At 42.8% G+C, this 14,635-nt stretch overlaps 1 protein-coding gene across 1 annotated transcript; it reads left to right on the top strand.

The window, feature by feature from the left end:
- Window positions 1-42: 42 nt before the first annotated feature.
- MBLAC2 (metallo-beta-lactamase domain containing 2) lies at window positions 43-8,193 on the top strand. The gene is made up of 2 exons (XM_064140244.1): window positions 43-520; window positions 4,789-8,193. The coding sequence occupies exons 1-2, from the start codon at window positions 76-78 to the stop codon at window positions 5,172-5,174; spliced, it is 831 nt and encodes a 276-aa protein (XP_063996314.1). The 5' UTR covers window positions 43-75; the 3' UTR covers window positions 5,175-8,193.
- The last annotated feature ends 6,442 nt before the right edge of the window (window positions 8,194-14,635 follow it).

Raw genomic sequence — 14,635 nt, 5'->3', positions numbered from 1 at the left:
CGCACCGCCTCTCGCGGCGCTGAGGCCGTGGAAGGGGGCGGGGAGAGTTTGGCGTCGAGAGGTGTTAGAGGGGCAATGTCTGCGCTGGAGTGGTTCGCGCACAAGCCTCTGGGCGACGGGATCTTCTGGATCCAAGAGCGCTTCTACGAGTCAGGCAACCGGGCGAACATATGGTTGGTGCGAGGCTCGCAGCGGGACGTGGTGATCGACGCGGGACTGGGGTTGCGCAGCCTGCCCGACTATCTGCGCGCTGCTGGGCTTCTGGAGCCGGCAGAGGGGAACGAGCCGCGGCCACTGCTAGCTGTGGCCACCCACGTTCATTTCGACCACTCGGGAGGGCTGCAGCACTTCGACGAAGTGGCGGTGCACAGCGCCGAGGCGGCGGCCCTGCAAAGCGGCGACAACTATGAGACCGTCACCTGGCTGTCGGACCGGGAGGTGGTCCGGCCACCGCGGCCCGGTTGGCGGGCACGGCAGTTCCGCGTCCCGCCCGTCAGGCCCAGCCGCCTGCTGCAGGAGGGTAAGTGCAGCCTGCGGCCCGCGAATCGCGACTGCTTGTATTTTAATGTATGCCTTCATGTCTTGAGCTGAGCTTACTTTGAGTCCTGGGTCACAGAGGACGCTTACAATCCCCTGCAACGCTCTAGGCTCGAGACGGTGTGGCTGGGATCTACCCGGCAGAAAAGGACCTGGGGGTGCTGTTTGACAGCCAGCTGAACATGAGACAGTGTGTGTCTAGATTGCCAAGAAAGCTAGTAGCATCCTGGTCTGGATCAGCAATAGGGTGCCCAGCAGGGTTAGGGTAATAGTTGTTCCCCTGTGTTGAGCACTAGTGAGGCTGCACCGCGAGTATTGGGTTCAGTTTTGGACCCACTCCAAGAAGGACATTTTGGTGCTGGAGCGTGTTCAGAGAAGGGTAACGAAGCTGGTGAAGGATCTAGAGGACAGGTCTGGTGAGTAGCAGCTGAGGGAATTTGGGTTATTTAGACTGGAGAAAAGGAGACTGAGGGGAGACCTTCTGGTTTTATACAACTCCCGGAGGAGAAGGTTGGAGTGAGGTGGGCGTTGGTGTGCTCTCACAAGTAACAAGTGGAAATGGTCTCAAGTTGCTCCAGGGGAGGTTTAGTTTGGGCATGAGATGCAGTTTCTTCTCCTGAAGGCTTGTTAAACCTGGAGCAGGTTACTCGGGGCAGTAGTGAAGTCTCCATCCCTGGAGGGATTTAGATGCCCTGTACGTGTGGTGCTGAGGGACATGGTTTAGTAGTGGACTTGGCTGTGTTAGGCTTACAGTTGGACTAAATGATCTTAAAAGTCTTTTCCAACATAAACAGTTCTGTGATCTTTCTTGATGCAGTTTGCATACTTTGTGATGCAGCTTCTCATATAATAGTTTGAATTGTGTTGTTTCACTTATATTAAGTCTCTGCAGCCCACCTTCCAGAATCTAAAGACATCTACTCAGTCCTTAACCTGGAATAAAAGAAAAGATGTTTGTCACAGAATCCTAGATTTTTTTTTGTGTTGGAAGGGACTTTGAAGATCATGTAGTTCCAACCCCTCTGCTATGGGCAGGGACACCTTCCATTAGAGCAGGTTGGTCAAAGACCCATCGAGCCTGGCCTTAAGCATTTCCAGGAATGGGGCATCTATAACTTCTCTGGGTAACTTGTTGAAGTGTTGTACCATCCTCACTGTGAAGAACTTCCTGATATCTAACCTAAATCTACCTTTTTTCACTTTGAAGACATAACCCCTTCTTCTGGTGGGTTAAAAGTAGTGGGTTAAATTTTTGTTCCTGTCAGTTACGAAGATATTGACAGGAACTGAGAAACAATACCCTGTGCTTATGTCATGCCTTTGCCCAGTGGTACAAGTTGGTTTTTTTTCCATAGAGGGAGAATCACTCAACAATTATTTGAGTGACTGGCTAAATAAGCACCCCAGGTTTAGCCTTAGGCTTCTAACTGTATGTCCCCATGTCAGTCAATTCTGGCATGTGGTGACTCTAGTTATATATAAACTGTAAAGGCATAGCAGGTTAAAGAGCAGAGCAATTGGTTGAAATAATGTGCTGTGAAGAACAAGGATTTTGGGTTAGAGAATTTGCATAAATATAACATTTACAAAAGTGGCTCATTACAGATAAATTCTGTTTACTATCTCACACATGAGGACAACTGTGTTATTTTGGGTACAGATAGCTCTCTGTTTAGTATTACGAAGCAGAATTTAAAAGATAACTGTCTTATACAGAGATTACACTTTTTGCAGAGAACTTTGTCTCTTTGGCTGTATAAGGTCATTCTACACAGATACTTGGAAAATCAGAACTGAACATGCTGATGGCTTCAGAGAAAATACAGTGTGACAAGCAACAGTAGTTGAAGTGTTTTTTTTTCTTTAAAAGGAAGGAGTTATTAAAAAATGATGTTGTGGAAGATCAAAACACACTTGCTGTCAAAGTAACATCAAAGCCTCTAAAGCAGCATTCATTGAGGCATACTGCGTGGAAGTCACATGTCATCTTAGTCCACGTGTCATTGCTGTAGGGTAAGGGTATCTGGGACTGCTTAGAGTACAGAATGCAGCAGGGACTGCATTCTCTTACTGTCGAAAGTCACAGCTTTTACTTGTACATCACTCAGTAGCAATATAGACTGAGGAATGAAGGGCTGGAGGGCAGCCCTGCAGAGAAGGACTTGGGTGTGCTAGTGGATGAAAATCTGGATATGACCTGGCAATGTGCTGTCACAGCCCAGAAGCTGTGTCCCAGACTGATTCCCAGCACTGTGGACAGCAGGTGAAAGAAGGATTCTGCCCTTCTGCTCCACTCTGCTGACACCCCACCTGCAGCGCTAGGGTTGAACTCCTTTGCTGTGAGTGTTGGGGTTGTTCAGCCTGGCGAAAAGAGGGCTCCAAGAAGACCTTCTTGTGGCATTTCAGGAGTTAAAAGGGCTGATCAGAAAGATATGGGACAGAAATTTTGTCAGGGCCTGTTTTGACAGGACAGGGGTGATGGTTTGAAATTAAGAGGGACATTCAGACTAGATAGAAGGAAGAAATCTTTTACACTGAGGGTGATGAAAACCTGTTCCAGGTTGCCCAGAGAGGTGGTAGAAGTCCCATCCTTGTAGCTGAGGTCATTTCAGGGCTCTGAGCAACATGCTGTAGTTGAAGATTTATGGTCATTGAAGGGGACTTAGACTAGATGAGCTTTAAAATCTTTTCTATCATAAAGCATTCTGAGGTTCTATGATTTTATGATTACCTCTTTGATTTGTGCAGTTTTTGCATTACCTTAATCTTAGCATCCAAGCTTCTTTAGTTTTGGCTGTTACTTCTAAAAGTGCATTTACCTGCATTGTATCTTACATTTTAATGTTTTCATTGTCATTTATATCTTCTAAGACTGAGAGTTTCCTTCAGCTGTCCCTTCAGCTACAGGAGAATTTTTCTTAAATTCAGTAAACTTCTTTAAATTTTGGATGCCATATTCCATTTATTTGTATTCTTTTCAATGCCAGGAGCAGTTTGAAACCCATGGGAACACTTTCATCCATTAACTTCACCATCTCCACTGTGGTTTAATTCACCAACACAGACGTTTTGTACAGTCTTCTGCACAGTCAAGACTGTTTCTTTCTCCTTGCAAGGCTTCCCAGCATTTCCCTGAAGGGGAATTTGGCTAAAAGTTCTGACTGATCATTTTGAGACTAGCTGTTTCTGCAAACATAGGAATTCATGCCCCTGCTGAGAACTGCACAGTCAGATCTTCAGTGACTTCCAAATGCTGTCCTGGCATTTTTAGCAATTACTGCAGTTGAATACCAAAGTTCCTGTCACAAAAGATCTGCTGTTCAAGAGTTAAGTACTTTTAGGTTTCCTGAGTCTTGAATAAATAGCATGCCTGTCTCTGGTGTAAGACAGATTTATAACTGTCAGATTTTTAATACTGTAGAGATTTGGTAACTTCTGTCATGGTCTTTAGAACTTGAAATGTACATTACAGTCTGGAGGATCATTTTACAATGGTGTACTGGATATTACTTGTTAAGCAGTTGCTTCTGGAGGGGTTGCTTAGATGTTGGTCTACTATGCCTAGACAGCCATAATGTTTGCATATTTACCACCTGCAAATTAATACGGATTTTGCACATTTATAATTCATCTGGCATTACAATTTAAAATCAAGAGCAGACTTATTTGCCCTGTTCTCTATTGCTACACTGACTTTCTGCAGGAAGTACTAGTTCAGTGACTATTACAAAGGAAAGCATTCACAGTTAAAATGTTGAAGAGCTGTATTTTTATATACCCTGTTGAATGAGATGAAGAAAGTGCATAGCAGACAGTTGTAGCTGTCCTCCAGCAATTTATATTCTGTCCTTTTGCCATTCAAAAGTAACAGAAGGGCAATTATAGCTCAATTAAGTGATAGCAAAATGGAAAACAAAATTAAATACTTAATTTTTAAACTTTTAAATGAGACCCTGCTGAGATGTGATCTGTTTGGTTCCCATTTTATTTTTTCTATCACATTTCACATTGTGTGGCAGCAGATGCAGTTAACATACCCCAAGCCAGTCTTGACTGTTACTATCTTTGCAAAACACTCTTTTCCCAAGCACATTTTTCAGATACTTCTTTGGCTCTCACCAAGAAGATAAATGTCCCACTCCCATTACTGTGGATATACAACACATACAAATGCCTAACCATATGGATAGGTCGTTCTCTTTGTGTCTAATATACATGACAAATATTCTCTTGTCGCATGTTTGCTTGCAGGGGATGTGATCAGCCTTGGAGACAGACAGCTTACTGTAATGCACATGCCAGGTCATTCAAGAGGCAGCATTTGCCTACATGACAGAGACCGGAAGATTCTGTTCAGTGGGGATGTGGTGTACGATGGATCCATGATTGACTGGCTTCCGTACAGCAGAATAAGTGACTATGTTGCAAGCTGCCAGCGCCTCATGGAGTTGGTGGACAGAGGTCTGGTGGAGAAGGTATTGCCTGGGCACTTTAACATGTTTGGGGCAGAAAGGCTGTATCGGTTAGCATCCAACTACATTTCACAAGCTGGAATCTGCCACAAGGTTTCTACTTGTGCCATGAGATCCATTGCAAGCATGGTACTTCGTGTTACAAATTCTGGATTCACTTCTTAGTGCATTTGGTATGATCTGTTTCCTGCTCAAAACCAAAAGGCTTGTGGAAGTGTTGATAAAAGCAAAGGTGCCTTTGCACCCAGCAAATTGGTACAGATGATCTGCAAAAATCCTATTTCTGCCTACTTTATTCCTGTTTTTATAAAAAAGTGCATAAGCCTTAGCCAAAGCTACCATTTTTTTCCCTATTTTTCCAGGGCATGTTTGCACATGTATTGTGATCAAAATATATTTGGTTTATTTTTTTTATGAATCTGATGGATATGTATGTGCCAAAAGGCAGAGGTTTTGCATTCCCACCTGAAACCTTGTTGATGTAGCACTGTGTTTGTGACCATTCACTCAACTCCTGCTCAGGTTTTGGCCTGACACAGCTCATTCTAAGATGTGGTGTGTGTTGGGAGCAGAACTGTTAGGTCAAAGCATGAGCAACACCCATGCAGGACTCCAGGCAGTAAGAAACAAGGGCCATATTGTAGCCTTTCTCACCTGCTTCTTGGTGTCTGCTGTACCCATTGTTCTATATGTCTTTGCAAAGGAGCTGTTAGTTCTCCTTGGAATTCACTAATGTATGGAAATGCTATAGACCAAACTTCCAAGCTGGAAAGTGTAGACACATCAGCTTAACAAAAAGCTTTTCATGCAGATCCAGTAGCAGATGGACTGAGACTTTTGCTTGCTCTGTGACAGAAGAGAAAGAATGAACTCAGGCCATCAGCTAGGGAACTGTTTTTCTTGTAGGCATGTGAGTTAGGAACTAGAGCCTTTGTGAACTAATTAGTGTGCTAGATCAGTTTGTAGAGAATGGATTCAGCTCTTGCTTGATGTGTTGGTTTTTTTTTTCCTGGTGAGCTCATAAAAAAAATTCACAAAATTTGTTGTTCTGTAAATCTGAAGGAATTTGACTGTCACAAGCTTAAAGATTTTATATTTAAGAGTATTTTTATGTGACTGGGTTGTGACTTGGTTTTAAAGCTCTGTGGTGGGGGAAGGATGGAGGCTTTAACATTTCTTACCATGCTGCAGGTGCTGAGTTAACAGCTGGTACACTTGTTACCACAAGTGAGTGTAACTTGAGCTGTTTACTGTGTGCTTATGAAGTGTTTGCTGCATATGGTTTTTTTTTTTATGAGAAGTGCATTGCATTCAGGTCTGCTCTGGAAAAAAAATGCTGAATACACTGAGAAATGCAAAATGACATTGTACCTTGCTTATGAAAATTGAATGTGTGGTATTTAAAAGCTGTCTAAATGGTCAGAGTTTGTGTAATTATGCTAACAGTCTCTGTATCAAACTTTTTTAAAAGGACACTGATCTTATTTTTGTATGTAGACATAAGTACTTTCCTAAAAAGAGTGTGCTTTTCCCATATTTTAGTGAAGTTTAATATTATTTATTTGGATTTGACTTATGGGGAAGCTTCTTTCTCCCCATTCATTATACTCAATAGAAAGGGAGCTCAGGGTTTGGGCTCTGAGGCATTGGGGAGTGGAAACTGATAGCCTTCCTAAGAGCTGTAAATTCAAGTGAACAAACCAATTGTAAAATAAAAACATCTCATCTGAAAATTATGAAAGGGAGTATCATATATAATGCTTTTCTCCTTTCACAACCACAGCACTCCTGCCTTTACTGTTTGAATATATCCTTCACCAGGATTTGTAATGATAGGTTGTGACGTGCCTAGTTCCTGTTAGCAGTGCCTATCTCCAAGCTCTAGCAAAACAATGAGTGGTCAGGACACATGCAGCACTTGAAAGACCTTTTACTACTCAGTTCATAGTCTCTTTTTTGGAGGAATCCAAGTATATCAGTGCATTACATGAGGAATGTTTAATTAACGGGTAGAATTCTGTCATGAGCAAACCTAGGAGCTTTTTATCTTGGCCAGAGAAGAAATGGAGGTTGATGTGACAGCTGATGCATGCTGCTATTTACATAGCAGTCCAGATACTGTTCTGGATAGCCAGGGCTTCACAGTGGGTAATCACAGATCTGAGGTAGCAAGCGGGAAAGTCAAAATGCCTAGTACTGGACCTTACAACAGCTACCCTGATAAAACGATGGTGTCACAGGTTACCCAATCTGAATTTCTCCAAGTTAGCTGTCTATGGTGTAATACCAGCAGTAATCTTACCCCTTGCTTCTGTGAAGGCTGTAGGAGCACTGGTGATGACTTCATGCCTCTTCAGTCTCAAAGCCTGCCAATATGTGTGCCAGTTGCTCCATTATTCATTAGGAGAGTCAGAACATGTTGAATTAGCACTTTGTGTTATACCACAATATACAATATTAGAAGCCATGTAACCAGGTTAGACTGTTTTGTAAAACCTAAGAGAAGGCTTACAGGCATGGCCATTGAAAGAGAAAGATATCCTCCATCATTTGTATTTAAATCTGTGCTTGGTAACAGCCATAAGATCCTTAAATGTCAGGATTATTGTCAAAATGCCCCATTAAGCCACACTTAATTCCATGAAGTACATGTAGGTAATAGCAGTTGCCTGGAGTTTTTGACAGAAATGTAGGGGATAATTTCCTAGCTCAGAAGGAAGTGTTACATTAACACAGTCCAAAGTGGAGTGTGTTAACACTGCTGCTATAATCTAGTTGAAAGTAGTTTTTGAGAGTCTCAAAGTTATTTTTGTATTAAAAAAAAACACTATGAGGCAAATATAACCTCTGCAGTGCAAAGAACTGACTCTGACTATTTTTGTTAAGAATTACTAAGTTTTAGTCATGAGTGTTTTGACAGTGGTCCTTTAACATTACTTAGATTTAATATTTAAAATGTGTATTGTAAGTTTAAGTGTTGTAACAACTTGGGGATTTAGAACTGTGTTATTTGTAAAATCTAAATGTATGTTAATGCAGTTTCAGTAGATTGGAGACAGGAAAAAATCACAAAATCAGACAGGAAGTTTTGCTCTGTAATCTGTCAAGACTTTTGTGATGTTAACAATTTACAAATTAAAAAGTAATTTTGTCACAGAAAATCATAATAAAAAATTATATAATATATGCAGTCCAGTCATAATTTCTAGGTGTTTTTCAAGAGAAACACCTTTTCATTCTACATGGGTGTAAAATCCATAGATGTTGCCAACAGTGTTTTTTTATTATTCTGAGCTAGAGACTGCATTAGAAATATTTGCATATCATAGAAGGATGGTGGGTAGCTTGTTATAAAACCATGAGGGGATGTTTACTGAAAACAAACACCATATTTTAACACAAAGCAGAATGAGGAAAACATGGATGTGATGAAAGAATATAATTGGGGGTCACTTTCAATTTGTGGTGATCTAGAGCATTATTTTCACAAAGGACATTAGCTAATGACAGCTGCTTACTGTACTTGAAACAGAAGTGGTCACATAGCTTCTGTTCATTGCGTAACTGGAGGTCAAAATAAAACCTAGCATGCTTGCTGTCTAGTTTCTGGTAGAAGTTAAGTTTCCTTGTTTTGTGGAAGTTACACAGGAGTAAACAGGATCAGCTGCTGCCATGAAACCATCAGAAATGTCCTTGTATAAAGCCAAGAATCAATGAAGGATGTGAAATGCACCCAGTGATTTAAAGATGAACACAGGTTTTCTTCCAGACAAATGATAACTAGGCTTCAATGATCTGTGGTTGTTGACTTAATATGATACATTTGTTTTCCTCTCACGAGTTCTGGTGCTGACATGCAGTCTTAAAGTGACTTTCTTTGCATCTTAGCACAAATGCAATGCTACTTTGAAAACTGTTTTACCTTGTTTTTAATTTTATGGGGTGATGAGGACAGAATTTAAAGGCATATGTATACATAGAAATGAGTCTATGAGGGAAATCAGGTAATTACACAAAAACAATTTACAAATATTACAATGTTGGTTTTATCTAAGGAATAAACAGGTTGGGAGTAGCCAGCTTGCAGGCTTCACTTCTTGAATGGTGTTCTTCATCTTGGTGATGCAGGAGAGTCTTCTCTCATACAATCCAACAATCAGGACTAACACAGCTGATCAGCTATCATCATGGATTTGGTTGAAAAAGACCTCTCAGATCATTGAATCCAACTGTCAACCTAACACCATCATTAAACCATGTCCTGAAGTGCCATGCCCACATGTTTCTTGAACACCTTCCAGGGATGGTGACTCCACCACCTGTGGGCAGCCTATTCCAATGCTTGACCACTCTTTCAGTGAAGAAATTTTTCCTAACATCCAATCTAAATCTCCCCTGGCTCAATTTCAGGCCATTTCCTATTGTTCTGATACTAGGGAGAGAGACTGACTCCCACATTGCAGGGAGCTGTACAGCTGTGCCTTAATGGTTCCACATTACACAACTAAGAACATGGTAATTTCTAGTGAATGTTACACCTCAGGTCTGAGTTTATAAAATGTGATAGATCTCAACTTTCATTGGAGGATGGTCAAGGCCTTTCACTGTCACCTGAGGTCAGTAGGAGGTTCTGATGCACACCAGGATTTAGCAACACGCTGTCATCAATGCACAGGACAAAAAAGATTGTAGTGCCTCAGATACAAGCATCTCACCTCCTGGCTTGTCCCAGTGTCCAAAGGTGTTCCAGTGAGTTCTTCGGGACCAGGGAACACTCTCACGCATGGGTACCCCCCTCTGGGTACACTTTCAATACTTTATTATAGCTTAAACACTAAAACCATCACGAGAAAGGTGTATACACAATATCTACGGCTCACCTGCTACAGCCATAGGGAGAAGCTACAGCGCTGAAAGACATGAGAAGCAAACCCAAGTAGCTCTATTAATCAAGGGGCAGGCTATACTCAATCATCAGAGGTGGAGGCTGCATCAGAACTCCAAATGTTACCATCCCACGTTTCAGGATCTCAGTCTGGTGAAGTGATGACAGCTCTGGCCTGTGCACCCCTATCACTGTTGCTTGACTTCTGTCCGCGTCTCACTGCCCATACAGTATATTTATCAGCCAATTTAATACATTTTTCCTCCAGCTGCTCTTTTGTCTTTGCTATGTCTAATAAAGCCTGCCTTTGAGTCAGCTGAGCAGCCTGAATGGATTGCAACTGCTCTTGTAGTTGCTGACTGTTGCGGTTTTTAAAGATAGCCGATAGAAATTAAGCTCTCAAATGAAATTGGAGAAAAACCACAGAATTATATTTGGAGAGAAATACAGAGATAGACGTTATAAAGCAAGTACTGCATCCCTGGCAAACCCCCCTGAATTTTCCCCAACCCGAAAAAACATAAATCTACACCCCGTAGTGCTCCAATCCTCCCCCACCTCTTAGTGCCTCTGCCATCCAAGAGGTCAAAACAAGCCTCTGGAGGCCCCAAAACAGGCCTACTGCTTACATGTTCTTCCTGATAAAGTGGCTCACGCCAGACACAGGGCAGGAGGAGGAGGAAAGGAGAGTGAGCTGACCTTGTTGTGAGTTTATAAAGAGGTAGCAGAGTTATGGGACTGAATAACAATCTTCTAGTTCCCAGAAGATTTTTTTAACCTTATAATTCTCAACCTGGGACACTGATTTTTGTCCCACTCATCCTGTAATATCCCTACAGTGATTTTGAATGCAACAAGAAGAGCCCTTCCCATCCATCTTGCATGCTACAGCCATACTGAGCTCTTATTTGCTGTATTTTGAACAAACTGCTCCCATTATTTAGCTACATCCATGGGGGTCATTTGTCCCCACGGCTCTGGGTGTACCTTAGTGCATTCTTCCCATTTATCCCACAAAGTATTCCAAGGTTCCTGCCCCGAGGCAAGGTGCACAATCAGGGGTGCTTTAGTTCTCTTACCAGAATTGCGGCCTGCAGCACTGCCCATAAAAAGATGCTTCAGCATTACTCGATTAACTGTCTCCTAAATAGGTCCACAACTATAGGTCCTATATATCTTCTCCCAGTGTACTCTTACTCTGCTGACAAGCTCAGTTCAATTTCAGAAATCAACAACTATCTGCAGTGCAACCTCATTAGCTATGCACCCTGCAGTTAAATTCCCAGGCCCTCACCCTTATTGCCAAAATTGTGTTCCAGTGAGTTCTTTGGGACCAGGAAACGCTCTCACACATGGGTAGCCCCCTCTGGGTACACTTTCAATACTTTATTATAGCTTAAACACTAAAACCATCACGAGAAAGGTGTATACACAATATCTATGGCTCACCTGCTACAGCCATAGGGAGAAGCTACAGCGCTGAATAAGACATGAGAAGCAATCCCAAGTAGCTCTATTAATCAAGGGGCGGGCTATACTCATCCTATCCCCCTGGCCAGCAGAGCTCTGAGATGCAGAGATAGCAGAGCTGGTCAGCTGCCATCTCCAAAGGTAGGTGTCCCCACCAGGAACCACACCATCGTAGTGGTAAGACTGGTGCCGCTCCAACTCGCATACCCATGCTCTTGGTTTAGATGTGTTCAGAATTCTGTGATGTGTGTGTCCAGTGCATCCCAGAATTCTGAACCAAGAACCAAACTCCTCCTTCATTTTGGAATACCATCTTTCCCTACTGCTTATGTGTGTACCTGCAAGCCCTGCTTCCTCCGGATCTTATCTTTAGTAACCTAGTGATTATTGGCTTGTTGTAACTTCTGATCACACACAAAACAGCTCTTCCCTCTTAGGGAAGCAGAAACCCTAGGAAGCCAAGGAGCAAATAATCAGAAAACACTCATTATGTTTTAAATTTCACATTCTATGAAGCTAGACATTACACAGGGGTTTTGCCACTAAAGATGTTTAAACAGCATGCAGTGGTGTAGTACTGGAGTTTTAGACATCAGTCTAGTCCTCTGAGGTGCACAATTAGCCCAGACAACTCTGATGTTAGATCACTTTACTACTTGCTTACAGATTAACACAGTGTGGCTTTGTGTGGTGGGATCATACCTTAAAGACAGTTAACACTTTCACGTGGTGCATACAGGTGGAATATCCCACGTTCGCTCCTCTCTTACGTGCCTATGTAAAAAAGAGGTCCTTAGTTCCTCCCCGCCCGCCTGTGGGGTGGGCTGTATTAGGACCAGACTTGCCACCCGGTGGCTGAGTATCGTAAGTACAGGCTGGAGCTCTCCCCAGAGCTTCACTGTGCTCCGAGGATAACAGAGAAAGGTGCCACCAGGGACTGCATCTCTGCACGAAAATTCAAAGAGATAAATAAGCAAAAGGACCTTGACACAGGGAGGATTCGGGAAAGGTGCTTGGGCAACACTCCGATGACTGTACCAGAGCTGGACAGTGTGATACTTCCAGATGTACACAGGAGTACAGTCATCAAACTGCCAAGGACACGTGATGCGTTTTTAATATGGCTTTGAATTTTCACACAGATTTTGTGACACATGATTTGCTGTGCGACTAGCAGGAGAAAACATAAGAATTTGCATGAAACATGAGAATTTGCATGATATACCTTTAAGCATTTTTTGATTAATTTTGTTGACAATGCAGCTTGTTGCTCTACATCAGGATTTCTGATATTTGATCTCATTTAGAATGGCCAGGATGAGGTCTGTAATCTTGTGTGCACTCAAATTCAGACAAAAGAACAGTAGACTGGTTTTGAACACTAATAAAATTAGGAAATGAAAAATTAACTCAAAGGGAAGCTATGGCTTGCAGACAGTCCCACAAATGGTTTTCATACAGCAACAGCTGAGTTTGGAAATTAAACAAAGCTGAAGATACAGCTAATAAGTACACTTCACAAATAAACAGATGGAGACGTGTGACAAGTGGTGTCCCTCAAGGGTCCATAATGGAACCAGTGCTATTTAGTATCTTAATCAATGACACAATGGGATTGAGTGCACCCACAGCAAGTTTGCAGGCAACACCAAGCTGAGTGGTGCAGTCAATATACTAGAGGCATGAAATGTCATCCAGAGGGACCTGGACAAGCTGGAGAAGCAGGCCCAGGTAAACCTCATGAGGTTCAACAGGGCCAAGTTACAGGCTGGGAGAGCTGGAGTTGCTCAGCCTGCAGAAAAGGTGACTCTGATGAGACTTTATAGTAGTCTTCCAGTACCTGAAGGGCAGCTGCAAGAAAGCCAGGGAGGGACTGTTCAGGAGGACTTGTGGTGATAGGACAAGGGGCAATGGTTTGAAACTCAAGCAGAGATTTAGATTAGACTTTAGAAAGAAGTTCTTTACTGTGAGGGCGGCGTAACACTGGACCAGGTTGCCCAGAAGGTGGTAGAGGCCCCATCCTTGGAGATATTCAAGGTCAGGCTTGATGAAGCCCTGAGAAACCTGCCCTAGTTGCCTATGTGCCTGCCTGCCTACCACAGGAGGGTTGAAGTAGATGATCTTACAAAGTTCCTTCCAATCCAATTCATTCTGTCATTTTCCTTATTAAGCTCTCATTACACAGGTGTGAGGAACAGCATTAGTAACACCAGCTGCACTAGGAATCTCTGCTTGGAGACTTTCTGCCTTGAAGGGATGTTTAACATAGTTCATGTAAAGTGCATCAGTTCAAACACTGAGGGCTGTAAATGGACACTCTCCCTTCCTACACTTGCAAATGAAACTGGTTGGAATAACCAAATTCAGAGGAACTGGGACATATCCATTCCTGTGGATTTTGTAGACCTTAATTACCTTATGATTTCAGGCCCACTTCACCAGGTTAGGCAGGAGAAATGATTAAAACAGACCAGGCTGCATGCTCCTTTCTCAGAACACCATGGTGGGCCAGCAGAAGAGGAAGGACTCCCACCTCTGTCACCTGAAAGCAGAGCAGGTGGGATTCACATAGCCAGCAAGACTCCTACTAGCAGGAAACAAGCAAGAGGAGAGCTGTTTGTGTGCTGAAGGACAGAAGAGAGTGCATAGTCAGACATAAATCTCTTCTCACTGATGTCACGGCAAACTCCTTGGCCTCAGATGCCAGAAGGCAATTTTCTAGTTCATCTTCTAAGTTTAGAAATACAGACCTGAACATGTATCTCCAGTTCCCAGAAGCATACCCAGAGGGTCACTTCTTATCAAGCATCCAAGTCCATTTGCCATGGAGTAGCAAGGACAGAGGCGCTCCATTGCAAGCTGGAAAGCAAGGACAACCACAGTAGAGACAGGGATAGTGACTTCCCTACAGAGTATAGGGATGGTGATGTTAACCAGACCTGCCAACAACACAGCCATTTCCAGCCAACTGTAAGACAATGGCTGAAGTTCAAGGTCAAGTTACAAAGCTTGACTAAGACAGCAGCAGCAAAACACAGCTCAGGCATGAGCCAAGGAACTTCAGGGGCATATATGACACGTAGATATGGGTCCAACATGAGACCAGACAATTCAGGAGTGTTGGTACACTCAGGATCACAATGTTGCCCCTACACACACTCTTGGTCTGTGTTCTGAACACTCATTTCAAGCTTTCCTTTTCTCTCAGCCATTTAAGTATGTTATATGAAGCATCAAAGAATTGATCCTCAAATATATTTGCTTATTCTGT

This window comes from Pogoniulus pusillus, chromosome Z (genome assembly GCF_015220805.1).
Source record: "Pogoniulus pusillus isolate bPogPus1 chromosome Z, bPogPus1.pri, whole genome shotgun sequence".
NCBI lineage: Eukaryota > Metazoa > Chordata > Aves > Piciformes > Lybiidae > Pogoniulus > Pogoniulus pusillus.
This window is presented reverse-complemented; position numbering and strand designations above follow the sequence as displayed.